This window comes from Parasteatoda tepidariorum, chromosome 7, assembly GCF_982258835.1.
Source record: "Parasteatoda tepidariorum strain Cologne lab strain chromosome 7, Ptep-v5.0, whole genome shotgun sequence".
Lineage (NCBI taxonomy): Eukaryota > Metazoa > Arthropoda > Arachnida > Araneae > Theridiidae > Parasteatoda > Parasteatoda tepidariorum.
In genome coordinates this window covers 62,606,370-62,623,041 of record NC_141761.1, presented here as the reverse complement: position 1 = coordinate 62,623,041, position 16,672 = coordinate 62,606,370, and the positions used below count along the sequence as shown (strand labels likewise).

General features: G+C 31.8%; 2 protein-coding genes across 3 annotated transcripts in view; one reads left to right on the top strand and one right to left on the bottom strand.

The window, feature by feature from the left end:
- LOC107451565 (tonsoku-like protein) overlaps window positions 1–620 on the bottom strand; it is a 52,224-nt gene extending 51,604 nt beyond the window's left edge. Inside the window, exon 1 of the mRNA XM_087167936.1 lies at window positions 537–620. The gene's annotated coding sequence lies outside the window, so the exon portion shown is untranslated. The remainder of the gene's footprint in view (window positions 1–536) is intronic.
- An 8,699-nt stretch (window positions 621–9,319) lies between these two features.
- The window catches only part of LOC107451578 (dual serine/threonine and tyrosine protein kinase), a 74,150-nt gene continuing 66,797 nt past the window's right edge, over window positions 9,320–16,672 (top strand). Inside the window, exon 1 of one of the 2 annotated variants that reach the window (XM_087167933.1) lies at window positions 9,320–9,341. In XM_087167933.1, the coding sequence (XP_087024059.1) occupies window positions 9,335–9,341 (7 nt within the window). In that variant the 5' untranslated portion in view covers window positions 9,320–9,334. Of the gene's footprint in view, window positions 9,342–13,469; window positions 13,900–16,672 lie in introns of those variants that run through there. The other variant, XM_016067725.5, reaches the window with a different exon arrangement.

Sequence of the window (16,672 nt, the reverse complement as noted above, 5' to 3'; positions counted from 1 at the left end):
TTTTACTTTAGAACAATATTTAAAAAGGTATACATAGTAAACTATTTTGTCAAACATTCCAATCAAAATTCTACTATGCTGAAATATATTTTCTCAAATTGATGCCATTTGAAAATAACAAAAATTTATGAAAAAATTATTGCTTCCAAAACGAACTATCCAATTTAAATAGTTTTGATCTATTGATAGTGATTCTGTAAAACAGAGTTTCTATTTACAATAATATTCATTTTCCTCTATAAGAATTACATAATGCCATCCAATAAAGGAGTAAGCTGTATAAAAAAAAGGAAAGAAAGAAAAAAGATTAATATTCTCCATAGGAAGCGAGAAAATGAAAAGAAAAGATTAGAAAATATGAAGTCCGATCCAGTTTTAACCACTCAATGAAAAGAAAAAGAACGCTTTAAATATCTGAAGAAAAAAAAAGCTGGTAAAGTTTAACCTATTTAATTATCAAATAGAGATAAACGAGAACTTAGCAATGAAAGACAAAGAAAAGAAACAGTCCTGCAAAAGGAAAACTTAATTCTCACCTTTTAGAAAAGAGATTTTCTAAATTCAAAACAAACAATGAGCCATCAGAACAGCCACAGCCTTCCACTACCACAGAAAACAGACTTATTGAAAATAAATACTGGTGGCTGAAACGAACCGGGGAGCAAAATATTACGTATATACTTGTATATATATATACTTTCTAGGACGCAATCTTAAAGGCTTGAGGGAATGGCCGCAAATCTTCTAATTAATAAGTGTAGTTTAAGTTACGAAATCAGACACAAAAACGTAATTTCGCGTAATAAATAAATTTTCTTTTCGATGGATTTGGATTCCTTATCCTCAAACTATGGTTGCAGTCATAATCTGGGAAATGTATTTCTAATAATTTGGTCAGAAGGGCGCTTCAAAGTCTGGATCCCTTAATGTGAATCTTACTTACCGTATTACACCATATCTCAAGAATTTCTTAAGCGTAATGAAATGTTTTTACATTCAGTTATAAAATTAATTTATTGAAGGATAATTACACTAAAAAATGAATTTTAATACTTATTTATTATTTTTTATAATTTTATTTAATTTTTCTCGAAAAAATCAAAGTTTTGAATTGTAAGATACACTAATGATTTTAACTATTTAAACGTAATGTGTTAAACTAGTTTTTAACTATTTTTTTTTTAAACTTTTCAGCTATATTTATAAGCAAATGCTCTCGGTTTTTTTTTTTCAAAGTTTTTTTAATATATATAAAACTTTAAAGAAATCTAGTTAACTGATTTTGGGGCTTCTGCGTTCGTTTGACCACCTAACCGGAACACCTGCTCCTGCACCCCAGAGCCCAAGGTCGAGAAACTGAGATGGGCACGGTAGGCCTTGGCCCTTTATGGGCTGTCGTGTCACTGAGTTTAGTTTAGTTTCAGTTACCTGCTTTATAAAATTCTTTAGATTCCTATATAACTACTTAGTCAAAGAGAAGAAAATCGCCCCAAATGTTAGATTTTTGAAATCAAAATGTTTTTTTTTTTTAAGTTTAAGTGTTTTTGTAATCTATTTTGTTGTAAGTTAGCATTTACATTTTTAAAAAAAAATTATGACTTCTTGTTTAGATAATAATATGAACATAAAAAGAATGATTTATAGCTTGAGTTAAATCAGTAAAAATGTCTTATTGTTGTTGTTCATTTACGTCGCACTAGAGCTGCACAATGGGCTATTGGCGACGGTCTGGGAGACATCCCTGAGGATGATCCGAAGATATGCCATCAAAATTTTGATCCTCTGCAGAGAGGATGGAACCCCCGCTTCGGTAGCCCGACGACCTGCACGCGAAGTCGAGCACTTTACGGTAGCACAGTTTAACGAAGGACCAATACCTCACACCCTCGGTCCCTACGCAGACTGATCCAAGTGGTCACCCACCCACACACTGACAGCAGCCAGTGATGCTTGACTTCGGTGATCTGATGGGAACCGTGTGTTAACGATCAGTCCACTGCAGGACAAAAATGGCTTATACGATGAGTTTTATGAATTGACTATTTGATTTCATGAACAAAAACATAAACTCACAAAACATTTCAATTCTTGGTCAATTATCTAGACTAAATTCAATAGAATTCGTGAATGTAATTAACTTAATGTGTTTCTACATTTAGAAATAATCTATTTTAAAATTATATAGATAATCAAAAGTCTACAAAAATGTCTTAAATCATCATTGAATATTATTCACGATAAAACTATTGACAGTATAAAACATTTTATTTTAAAAAATATACACTATTGGCACTTTTACCGATTCTATTTTTCTCATGATCATGACTAACGGCATGGATGCATATTTATCTCTGGCCATGCCTAAGGTCTCCAACGTACACAATTTAGTCTCTCACTAATCATAGTGCCCTCTCAACGATTTCATTTGATGGCAATCTTTTTGAAGGACAAGAGAAAGCAGATCCCTCACATAAACTGGAATCCATAGCTCCTCTCACCCAAAGCTACTTGTAAGTTAGCTTGCAGCTTCTTCATAGCTATCTCCACCTAGAGAAAAAATTTTAATCAACCCCTCAACAACTATAAACTCCTTTAATGAATTATTTATCCTGAATATCCGGCTTGGGATCCTTATCACTTTTGGGAAATGTTCCCACAGTTTCTGAAAACTTGGAAGTTGAATTTATGATAACGTAGCAACGTATTTCTTGACAAAGCACTCTCACCAAATACAAAATATTCTTTCTTTTGAATGACCAATAGGGGAGTGTCGGGTCCCCCCGCCCACTGTCAATTTCAAATGTATAGAATATTTTTTCATGTCAATGGGCCATCGAACATTAATTTTTATATTAAAAAAAGATTATTTTCAAAGTTTCAAGTATTTATGCAGCTGGTAACATGGTAAACAATAGTTTTGAAAATATGCTGAATACAGTAGTCATGAAATTAAGAAAAATCGGTTGAATTTTGTGATAAAAATGATAAATGAGGTTTATTTATTGTCAATACATTAGTCATTTTTATTTACACCTGAAAAAACAGTAAAAAAACATAATTTTTGTAACTGGGCGGGCCTACCCGACACATTTTGAAAAGAGCTGAAAAACATGTGTTTTTAAATTTCTATTTTTTTAAGTTAAACTATTCTTTTTTTGGTTTATTCTTCTTGCATTATTTAATTAGATGATAAAACGATTGAAACATACAAAAATGTTGATTATTACTCAATATTACACAGAAATATAAGCAATACTCTCAGAGCCGGATTATACCTTTCGTAGGCCCTAGGCATAGCCGTTTTTGGAATTATATATTTGAATTTCCGTAAATGTTGTTAATGGTAGTACTTTCTTCAGTGTATTTTATTTTGCGGCTGTGGTACCTGTCATGCTTTTTTGCTACGAGGATTGAATAGAAATGGCAGAAGAGTAATACTATTTATCTAAAAAAGAATATTAATTTCATCCAGTTAATTTAAATCATAAAAAAAAACATTTCTAATATTTTAATATTTTAAAACCTGCCACTATTATTGTAAATATGACTTTCTTATTAATTCAAATTTTTAGGTTCTAATAATTACAAGTTTCAACAGGTAGTGGGAAACAGTATTTAAAATAATTTTGTTGGTTTGTAAAAAGAAAAAATTAAATTTTAGTTTTAAATAAAAGTAATTTGAATTTCAGCTGACTATTTACATTTGTAGTTTTATAGCTTTAAAAATCCAAGCACCTTAGACAACTATCTTCTAAAAATATATTCATAAATAATTTTTACTAACTGTAGAATTTGGATAAGTGTTATTTTAAGATGATTTAATTCAATCTATTAAATTTATAGAAGAATTTTGCACTTGAAACTTTCTTTTATAGCTTAACAAAAGAAGCAATTACTGCTGAAGGTTTAATATTAAAAACTTCAGGTTGATAAATGAAGATCTCTGCTAGTGAAAAATGCAATGATATACATTATTCTTCATATAATATATATAATATCCTTAAAAATATTATATTTTTTATATAGTGAGATTAAAAATTAATAAATTATGTGGTTCGTATAACACCTCACCTTCGTAAGTACTAAAAAACAGCTTTAGGTTGAACTACATAAGCTTGAAGTGTAAAATGTCGCATCTTTGGTTGATAAATTAATACTTCGAAAAATACAAAAATATATACTTGAGGTTATGAAAGTATAACTTAAGGTTGAACATGGAACACATGACGTTAATAAAAAATAACCTTGTTGAAAATATACTTCACGTTGATTTATAACAACCAGAAGTGTAAAATGGTTGAACCTTAGGTTGAAAAATATATACCTCTACAAGCTAAAATTAGATACCTGAGGTTGAAAAATAATTACTTGAGGTAGAACAAAATACACCTGAGGTTGATTTATAATAACCTGAAGTGTAAAATGACACACCATATGTTGAAAAATATATACCTCTACAAGCATAAATTTAGATACCTGAGGTTGAAAAATAATTGCCTGAGGTAGAAAAAAATACACCTGAGGTTGATTTATAATAACCTGAAGTGTAAAACGACACACCACAGGTTGATAAATATATACCTCTACAAGCATAAAATTAGACACCTGAGGTTGAAACCTGAGGTACCTTTTCCACCTAACGACGTATTTAAATAACAACCTCCTTTATACCTTTAAAATATACCTCGTTTATACCTCGATTTTTTCATAAGGGTTAGCACTTGACAAATATGATTTCATGAAAACACTCAATGAAACGGTATATTAGCACAAATGATGCTTCTCACATAAATTATAATAGATTACTTATTTATCACATTAAATTCGAAAAATACTTGGGCTCAGTAGTATGATGTTCTACACGAGCGACTAGGGACAGGACGATTCCATAATACAAACGGACTTAGAAAATTTAGAAAATGAAAGAAAGGGAAAATTTAGAAAATGAGCTCGATATCGGAAAAACGTTGCTGGTGAGAGCATTAGCTTAGCAAAATATCGCCTTATTTTAGCGCCAACATTGGAAGTCAAATTTTGGCGGGGTTTTCTGAAACAAAAACTTAAAGAAAGGCAAAAAAGAAAGAATTGATTATTAGGCTTTACATTGAAGACAGTTAGAATGGATTTCTTTTTTCTTTTTTTTATCTTTAAAGAACGTTTTGATGCAGAGAGGTACTGTTGACAATTATCGGTCGGGGTTCCAGCAATTCTGTACATGCTGGAGAAGCGTGAGGGGGGGGGGAGATAGTGAAAAGAATTCCGTGTATAAACAGAGCAGTGGCTCTTGATCTTAAAAAAACATCAGTGTAGGGCAGGGGTGTCAAACTCGCGGCCCGAGATGAAAATTTTTGAGGCCCTGTCAATTTATCCGAAGCAAAGTAAAAATTAAATAGAAATGTGAATTAGAAACGAAGCCAGCATATAAAATTATAATATACTTTATTTATAAATTATACGGATCATTTTAAATCGTGCGCGAAAATCGTGCGAGTCCGTTTCACACTAAGCTATCTATTAGATAGTACATATTCAGGTTTATCCTACTATAACGAGGTACGTTGGTTATCCATAAAATAAAATGCAGAATTTGTGTGTGTCTGTCTGTGTGTCTATGCACCGAATTGCAGATATACCATAAGTTCTAAAAATACGAGATTAAAAATGAATTCAAATAAGTAAAATTATAAACGAATTAGGAAACCCGATTTTTGATTTTTAAAATTATATTTTAAAATCAAAGACATTTAAAAAATGAAATTTTCTCACTGACTTAGTAGATGTCAGTGCTTTAAAATAACCTTGTAATGATCAGTTTTTTCAAATATTTTAAAGATAACTTGTATCTTCTAAATCTAATCAAAAAAGCTGTTTATTGTGATTCCTGTCCTACTTAAGGCTACTCTATAAGCTCTAATTCAGGAGCTCTAGTTATACTTACTTCATATTTTATTTGTTAAGCCAGGTTATCAGAGTGATCAACGTGATCGTGGCAGCATAAGCAAACCAGATCACCAAATTAATTTTTCTATGTTTATCTGGAACCATGTGTTTAGTTTGTATATAGTTATGCTTTAAAATCATGATTTTACAAAACTAAACAATTTAACATCGACGGTAATTGAAATAAAAACAAAAGTTTCGTACTGAAACACAAAATTGTTGAGAAAATGGAACTAATTCTCTGAGAAATAAGCATAAAAAAACAACAATATTATTATTGATACCAAGGATAATTAATTGGCAAATTACTAATTGAAGTACTATTAGCTATGTACTAAAACATACTCCTCCACCAGAATTTTATCAGGGAGAGAATTCGATAAACGGACACCACTTGTTGCTGTGTTTGTGAAAGATCGGGAGAGCTGGATTAATGCCACCGGATTTTGAGCTATAGCCATGAGAGCTGTATTAAGATCATGATTGTGTGGGTGATTTCTCCTGTGTTGCTATTAGCGGTCGAGTGCGTACTGTTTGTCTACGATAGGTACTCTGTCCGCCATTCGTCTGGAGGGGTGGCGGGGACTATGGTAACGAGGTATGATTATTTCAAGTAGGGGTGCGGGGTCCCTCTTTAAGACTGGTTTCGGTGGGAGAAAAGGAGACTTCTTTCTTCGATCTATTGTATTAGCCCTAGAGTTAAGAGAAATGAGCATTCGCGCCTGAAACATCGTTTAGAGGGTGTGATTCCTTTTTTTTTAATCTTTTCTCTTTTTCAAAAGCTTCTGTTTTAGAAAAAAAATTTAAAAAATTTATATGTATGTATGGAATATGTATGGAAATTGTATAAAATTGTTTAAAGCAGCTCAATGTTTTATTAATAAATAACTCATCTATAAATTTATCATACATAGTAAATTGGTTATTAAGAAAAAATAAATTTGCTAATAAAAACTGTTTTTAATAAGTAGTGAAAAAAAACTGTACAGGTTACAATAAAATATGAATAAGAAAACGTAATTTAAGCAAGAAAAACTTCAGATAATTTCAGATGGTTTGATGGGTGCTGATAAAAATCATCGTTGATAGTTTTAGATTTCATCCTAGTTGCGGTCACTTGCTTTCAGTTTCAAAAAAATAAATAAATAAAATATTTAAAAATTAATAATCAAAACAAAGATATTTAATATTTCTCCGGCACAGATAACGTGAACTATTTTTATTTTCTGCAAAAGTTTTATCTCCTTTTAAAATCAGAGTTATTAAGTTTAAGCTCTTCACTTTTTCCAGAAAATTCAAGTAATAAAAGAAATTAACTGCTTTAAAAAATTTGCAAGTTTAGAAATTAAACCATCTAACAATCAATGAACATTCATAATAAATATCGTAAAATTAAAAAGTAATATTAATAAAACCTGTACTACCCTTAATGTCAGAATTTGTTCACTTTTTTTCCTTTGTATTTAAAAAATAACAACTGATTGAATCGAGAGAGTTATTTTAAGTAAGAAAGAAATATTCATGCGAATCTTAAAAAAGATCTTGAATCAGATTAAATAAGTCTCCTACTGGTGGCTGAGTCAGCCAATCTGGTATACTCCCCATACAAGCTATCATCGAAGGCGAAAGAAAAGGAGACCTCTTCATCGAAGCCACCCTCCCTAAAATGCTCTCTTCTTGTTTCCATAGCACCAGACTGCCTCAGACTTTGTGGCGGACAGAGACCAGTATCGTAGACAAGCAGTACAGAAACCAGTTGTGTGTAAATGAGACTGAGAAACAACAGCGTCAGGAGGACGATGACGCAGCCACAATTAGCAAGTCAACTATTTAATGTGGACCATCCATCGAAGTGGGCGTGATCATATCACGTCCGCAAGTCACCAATGTGGGGTAAAGATGATTAGACAATGCCTACCTTCATCTATCAACAGGTACCTCTGGTGATTCAATCAAGTTAGCCTGTCTTATATACCAGTGAATTGATGTTTAATAATCTTAGTGGTAGTTACGCCGCAATGTCAATGATGTTTAATTAATTTCGATTATTAAAATTAAATGACATTAAAATATGCTATAAGCTAAGAAGAAAAATTAATGGACAAAATGTACTTATTCGTTACTGGGTACCGTAAAAAGCCGTGGTACCGTCGACATACTATTATTGACACCAATGATGCTTAATTTTGGTTATGGACACCAAATTTAAGTACTACGGTAATAGAGTAAATTTTGATAGACACCAAATATACTCTTATATAGGTACAACGCATTTTAGAGTGGCGATTACAACTACAGCAATACTGTACTTTTTATAATGGATTTATTATATAGTAACTATGGCAACTTTTAATTAAATTTTAAATTTTTTTAACTATGGCAAATTTTAAATATCACGAGAAGCCTTGAGCAACAGCATTTTGGCAGATAATACTGAATACAGTTAGCCTTTATTTTGATGGGATGAACTACTGAAAATCAGCTTTGCTTAATCTAATAATGTTGAGCAACCGAGAAAGTTAACAAATAATATTAGATAAGAATATTGTAATCATTTTAACTTCATTATCTGCGTCTGTATTTATCTGAAAATTTTGCGCAGGATTTTGTAGTGTTGCTCAGTACAGATTTATTGATGCGTTTTTTTTTCCACCCCATACGAAGAACGGAGGCACTCAGCTAGTTATAAATAAAAATAAAAAATAGGAATTATTTTAGATTCTGATTTAAATATATCATCATAAAAATCTCTGTAAAAAGATGATTTTATAAAAATAGCCCTTTCGCACCCATTGTTACGTATAAGTACCAGCATGAAACATTCTCAAACTGGGTAAAAAGATTAAAATGGTTGTCAAACTATTATTTTTTCATTTGATCAGTTTTTTCAGTTCATATTTTTGATTTATTTCATTCCTTACTACTTGGTTCGAAATAAAAAAATATATATTTGCACTTTGAACTAACATCAATTAGATATGCGATTAGACTATCATTGGTTGAAGTGAAAGCAAAATAAGAGTATCAAATTAGCCATGTCCACATTTAGGCAGGCCCCACACTGAAACGACACGTGTTACGAAACGATCCAAACACGAATAACAACTAGCCATTTGCAATCGAACAGCCACGCGCAGAAGTTGAAGTTCAACATTGGCTCATGCGTCAACAAAGCAGCACGTGTAGCTTGTGTCATTTTTAGCTCGTGTCTCATCAGTGCTGCGTGTTTCATTATTTTAATAACATTTTACATAATTTTTATCATTTTACAACATAATTTTTATTATTTTAATAACATTATGCTGCAATTACATAAATAAAAAATAAATTTTTGAGAAATATAACTATGGTAATTTTACAATTTCAGCCATCAGAATGTTAGTGATTTCTACCCATGATTAGTAAGTAATCAGTTGAATGCTATTATCATTTAAAAAAAGAAACATTTTTTTAAAATATTGGTGTTAAAGCCATAACGTTTTAAATCCATTATAGAGATAATCCGTTTTAGTGAAAATGAGAAATAAACAAGTCAGAACGCGTATCGTTTCGCAAGCTACCTTTACCGTTAATCCTATCGGTCATTTCTGATTAATTAAAATATTAGTGTATGGAATGCAGTTTCTTTTGCATCTTTAATTACCAAACATTTAACCTCATAAAATTAAGTGCAAATGAAATTATCATCCATAATAAAAGTTGTGCAGATCTATATTTAATAAAGAGCTAACTTGTTTATTTAATAAATGCTGATTGTGTTCTGTTCAAACATTTTAATTCTTTAAGAAATTTTTTTTTTCATGAATTGAAAATGGTAAATTTTCCTTCAACACATTATTAAATCTGAAAATAAAATAGTGATTCATCTGAAATATTGCATATCAATAAATAATTTCAAATTATATTTTTAGTAGATACAAGTTGAACAAACTACTACACTTTTATGATTCAACTAAATCTTTTTCCAATATATTTTTAGTTAGATAAAGACATTACAAAAATGTATCCAATGTAGCTTGTAGGTAACGAGTTCGAATCCTTCCATACCCGTGGATATATGGTTCTGATCTCTTTCTCTATCTTTTGCTTTTGTATTTCGACTTGACAAGTACTTATAAGCCAAACTTTGTAATGAGAATGCAAACCTGCATATATCTGTGTAACAATAAATAATTAATATAATTAAAAAATATAAATAAATAATTACTTCCATGGTTGCGGTGGGTCTCAAACCCGCTACCTCTACGCTTCCATTTCAGGATGTTGGAACAGTTAAGCTTCTGATTTAGTTTTTCCTTGTCTTGACATTTTTATATTTACAAATACACATTTATTTTATAGTTTTAAAGTATTGTTGTTCCGCAGAAGACTGATCGTTAACACACGGTTCCCAGCAGATCACCGAAGTCAAGCATCACTGGCTACGGTCAGTGTGCGGGTGAGTGACCACTTGGATCAGTCTGCGTAGGGACCGAGGGTGTGCGGTATTGGTCCTCGTTAAACTTCGCGCGCAGGTCGTCGGGCTACCGAAGCGGGGGGTGCCATCCCCTCCGCAGAGAATCAAAATTGTGATGGTATGTCTTCGGATCATCCTCCGGGATGTTTCCCAGACCGTCGCCAATAGCCCATTGTGCAGCTCTAGTGTGACGTAAATTAACAACAACAGCAACAATAAAGTACTTTTGGATGTTAGATGAGATTATATAAGCATAAAAACAAATCATCGATGATTTAAGAAATGTTTACTAAATAAAATAGAGGTTAGCAAACTGAAAGTTTTTGCGCCATCTCAAACAACTAAATTTCACCCCATTTATTTCCAAACGGCATAGTAATAAACCATATTTTATTGTTAGTTTTACCAAAAGTCATTACGAAAACAGTTCTATAAGAATTACCGTGATTTTTGGCGTTCCCATAGAGCCAGAGACAAGGTAAATTTTACTGTATTCTGGTAGTTTCGATAATATATTTTTTTCTTAGGGTAACTACCAGGAGTGCCGAATGCAGTAAAAAAACAGATGAATCATGGTGGAAGGCATTGCCTCACCCACCATACTCACCTGATATTGAGCAGTCAAGTTTTGGTTTTATTGTGATATCTAAAACATTTTTATAGATGCAAAATACACTGGTTATCATAAATTAAGGAAAATTCACAAAAATCGCGATAACTCAAGAAATTACACATGGAATTTTATGAAACTTACCCACAATATACAACACATAGTAAGGTATTAAACAACATAAAAAGAAATTATCAGACATTAATAGTAGTATAGAAATTAGCACATGTATAAAATAAACAAATTGGAAGTATCGGTTTGCAATAGAAAAAGTACCTTTAATATGGAATATGATTGCCTCTAGAAGCAATACAGCACAAACAGCGATGTGTGATGCTTTCAATTATGCGGTCTATCAGTTCAATAGGAAGTGAGAGCCATTGCTCTTGTAAAGCAGTTGCAAGCGTGGCAAGGGTCTGAGGGGGCGGATTGATGGCAGATACACGCCTCCCTAGAGCATCCCAAACGTGCTCGATAGGATTCAAGTCCGGGGATCGAGCTGGCCACTCCATGCGAGTAATTGTTTCCTGTTGAAGATAATCATCAACAATGCGAGCTCTGTGTGGTCTTGCATTATCGTCCTGTAACAGGAAGCAATCACCAATTGCCCCGGCATATGGGCGCACATAAGCATCAAGGATGTTGTCTCGATAAACCTGAGCATTCACGGTTCCCCTTGGAAAGACATGGAGGTATGTGCGCCCTCCTAAGGATATGCCTCCCCAAACACAGACACTGCCTCTTCCGTATGCATCTCTTTCACGGATGTTTGATGGATGATAACGGGTCCCAGGTTCTCTCCATATCAAATAACGTCTACTGTCACTTTCTAGACTAAACCTGGACTCATCCGTAAAGAGAACAGGCCTCCATTGATCTGACGTCCAGTGGACATGTTGTCGGGCCCACTGCAAACGGTCTCTCCTATGGCGTGATGTGAGCGGCACGCAAATGGCTGGTCGTCTCGCATACAGACCACCTTCGTGGAGCCTTCTGCGCACAGTTGACGTTGACACCAACCTTCCGGTGGCTGCAGCAAGAGAGGATCTAAGATGTGTCGGAGTAGCGGTTCTATTCCTGCGTGCACTTAATGTCAAATATCGGTCATCGGCACTGGTCGTAACAGTTGGCCGTCCTTGACTGAACCTCCTAGATGCCGAATCTGTGGTTTGAAATTGCCTCCAAAGTCTATGAACCACAGATGGACTCACATTTAGCCATCTGGCCACTTCTGATTGACTCTGCCCTGCCTCTAGTCTCCCGATGGCTCTCCATCGTAGTTCTTCAGGCAAATGATGCCTAGAGGTCACTATTACGAATTGGCTATCTCAGATTTTCAATGTCGCAATCACAGTAAAATTTGTGTGCTTTCTCTCAAACTTGGACTTTTATGCTCCAGGCAGATGACGTAAGCCGAGTGCAGCGCCACTAATTTGCATATTGCAATTTTACTCAGCTACTCTTAGTGGACAACATATGCAAATTTTGCACGGTTTGGCTTACTTTTGAAAGAGTTATCGCTATTTTTGTGATTTTTCCTTAATTTATGATAACCAGTGTATTTAAAGGTTTGGAAGGTGGCAAAATGAAATCTCCAGATAATTCACTCAAAAAATAATTGATTTTTATAGATTAGGTTGGAAAATTTGCACACAAAATGGTGAAATGTTGTTTAAGAAGACGATAACATAATTGATTAAAAATTAAAACTTGACAAAAATTTATCTGAACTGGTCCCCTTAATAGTTACTACTATAATTTTCAAACTAATAAAATGTAATATTTTGTAATAAGTATAATGGAAATTTCGAAAAAGAATACAAAACTGAAATTTTTTAAAAAAAGAGTGTTTTTTGTTATTTAGTAATAGTGAAATTTTCTTTAACATATAAAACATGGAAATTATATAAACAGTATGCTTATCTGAAAAATATAAACCAAAATATTGCTGTTAAAGTTATTTGTCTGCATGCTTTTCAAATTTGTAAAATGATACATGTTATTAAAATAAGAACTTTCATAATTTTTACAACGTAAGAGAAACCATTTTAAATAAGATCAAATTATAAAGCCTTTCTCTTAATTGATTGCAATTTTGTTTAAGTAAACTGTTTTGAACCTTAAGCTCTCATTAAGGACTATGTGATAAACATTTTTTCTAATGCAATTAAAATTTCATAATAATTTGCAAACAAAGCTTTGTTTCTACCATTGTTTTCCTTCCACTATAGCATAGGAGCAAACACTGTGATCTGTACATTTTCCTCTTTCCGTTTTTTTCCCCAAAAAAATTTATTTTCAGAAATAAAATAAATAAATAAATAAAAATTTACTTCAAATGCAAGATTTTTTTTCTTTATCAAAAAATACCAAATTAAGGGTTGTAGTTTTCAAAAAGGTTTTTTTAGTTTTATTTTGTTAGTGACAGCTTTCTTTTAATCATCACTTTTCATCTGAGACTCTGCGAGAGCCCTTCTGTAGTACGAAGCCTAGGACTACTTCAGCCCTGGTAGCCCCTTCCTTAAGCAGACCTTCATAATTGTGTTATATTATATGAGGCAATTGTATACAATTCAATGGGTCTGAGAAGATGGTCTGTGTTTATTTTTTTTTCTTGAATGTTCTAGAACTTTTATGCTAGATCTTATCAATGAATTGAGATTACCCTATTGTTTGTCCACGTATTGACCTGCATGCCTTAGTAATTCGTATGGAGCCAAAAGAATTTAACGTTGTCAGAACAACTTCGGTCGAAGCGAAACAGAAGTATTTTGATTTTTATGTGTCAAGTCCACTCATAGAATAAATGACAAAAGCGTTAAAGATGATATTTCAATAAGAGTGAAATCAGAGCTAGATAAAGATAAGAAGTTCTGTTGGTTTGAAAATAATGGTATGTTATTTAATGTAATTTTAAACTTGGTTTTTATTTTAAAAAATATTTATTTGAATCTTAAAAATTTTTGATTGAGAAAAAATAGTACATGTCAGATCTAAGTTAGTTAATTGATCCTATTGAATATTGAATTAAGATATTTTTACATTATCAGTCATTTGTTTATTACCTTTGACATAATTTATTTAATAAGATCAAGCTCAAAAACATGCAGAATCTTAAGGCTAGTAAAATTAAAAATGCATATTTTTATTGAGTATATTCGGGGACTTCACTTACAAAACTTCACAATAACTACACAATAGTTTTTATTTCTGAACGATGGATGCATCAAAATTTTAAATTTTTCAGTCCAATAAACCCCTAATTGTTTATTGTATTAACTCAGATTTCCTTCCAAAGATTTTGTTATTTGAATAAAATTTAAAGCTAATCACTTTGCTCAATTACTAATGATTCTATTTTATTTTGAAAACTATGAAAACTCGTTAAATGTTTTTCGCGGAGGGAATTAGTAAGTAATAACGCGAAATGTAAATTCCTAATAACATTTTACAATTTTGTAATCAATATTTAAATTGTGTATGTTGATTGGACTCATATTTAACTCGAGATTATTACGAAAAAATATAACTTATTTATTGTTGAATATAATGGTTAATAAATTAGATACCTTTTCAAATATGTTTATCGTAAAATGGTGCGTAAAAAGGTGATATTAACGGATTACTTTATAAGAAGCTTTTAGTTTTAAACTTTACCTTAAATAATCAAAATCATAAACGTAATAACTTGAAAAGAATAAATAAATGTAAATACAGTTAAATGTAAAGTATACTTTACAGGTAAAAAATATTTAATTACTTTTTTATATTATTATTATTATTCAATTATTTATATTCTTCGTCAATACAAAAACCATTTTGTGTTTTATTTTTTAGCTCAAAAAATAAGCAAATAATAATAAGAAACGAGTTTTTATTTTATTTTTATACGTTATGATAATTTGTTCGTAATTTTTTTAAAGATTTGTCTCTTTTTCCCTCTCAAGTGCAGATTAGATTTCGCAACAAACATTTTTTTTAATTAATCTGTAACATACGATATCAACTTAATTTTAGTAGAATTAATAATAAAACAATTTTTTAAAAAAACAAGAAGAAAAAAGAGAAAGGACCTAGGATTTATAGTATTGCATTTCCTATGAAATTTTAAATTTAATGCTTAGATATTGGGACCACTTTATTCTTTATTGTTTGAATTACAATTTCCTATCACACTTCAATGACCATAATGTCGACCTTCATTAACTCCCCGCTTTGCCTCCCTATTTATTATACAACGCGCGGCAAAAAAAAGAAGAAAAAGAAAATTTAGCAAAGTTATTGCATCCTAGAAGTTTACTTATTTCTTCTAAAATAGTGCATTCGTTTCTTTTTGTCTATCACTTTTACTATGAAATATTTTATAATATATCCATTAGCTTACGTGTAGTTTTCTGGTTTTTTAGAATGTCTAGGAAAAAATCTGCTATTTTAGACTTGTTTAAGCAAGGTGTGACTGTGTGAAATCATTCGTTTGCTCTGTATACAATCATTGTACTTAACAATCAGCTCGGCAGGAATCAGATAAATTAAAGGTAGACGATTTACAGTCTATTGCTGATTATTCCAATAAGCCTCAGCATTGTTGAAAAGACAGTCACTTTGAAACAATTATTAGTAAAAGTCTGGTCCTATTATTATTTTTAATAGTTTGCTAACGCATTTATTTTTAATAATTAATACAAAAAATCCTCAGTGGTAAACGGATTATGGGTTTGAATCCCTTGCCGTCACGCTAAATGTTCGAGGATTTCATGATTTTCCCTTCCATGTAACGCAAATACGGGTCACTTCCATTAAACAAGTTCCTCACGAAGGCTAGTTTGTCCTGTGCTTAATCCAGTAGTTCCCTTGTCTTCTGAATTGTGTTTAAAATTCTAAGGTTACGGAGTTGACTTACGCATTATTGTCTTAAACACAGAATTGGGTCGGCTGTTCAATGCCGCTTATAATATAAAATATCATCTATATATATATTTCTCTTACACGGCACCAAAAGAAAGCCTCATTACAACTCCCCGAATGGCAACTTTAGAAAATCGACCAATGATTGCTGCTAAAAATGTCACATGGCAAACGTCACATGAGGTGGCTCAACATATAGCGCTTTTAAAAAAGGAAACAATAACCAGAGTGAGCATTATCAGGTTGTTTAATTCAGATTCATGCCCTAAAAACATGATAATATTTAATTTAAGCTCAATTAGGAATTAGTTAGGCTGGCCTTCTCCACGACTATAAATAAGTCACAAGGTCAGACTTTTGAGAAAATCAGTTTAGAAGTCTGTCAAGAGTTAAGTCATTTGACAGCCTTTCAGTAATTGCTCCAAGATGCCAAATCTATAATTGTGTTTTCAAAGAAATTCTAAATGCTTAGTGTTAATTTCTTAGAGCTTTGCAGAAAAAAATGTTTTTTGGAAAAAATTTAATTGAAACTTCTATTGGCAGTAGGTAAGGGGAACTGCCAAAATCAAAACTCTCCGATTAGAAATGCAGCATGGCGACCTCCACGTGGTATTTCTCGGGTAATGCTAACAGACATGCATTTTAATTTATTGTATGTAAAACATCCTTATTTTGTTCTAAAATGTTATGTACTTTATCACAAATGTTAATTAATATAGAAATTGATTTCAATAATGCTGATCACCAAAAAATATTTCATT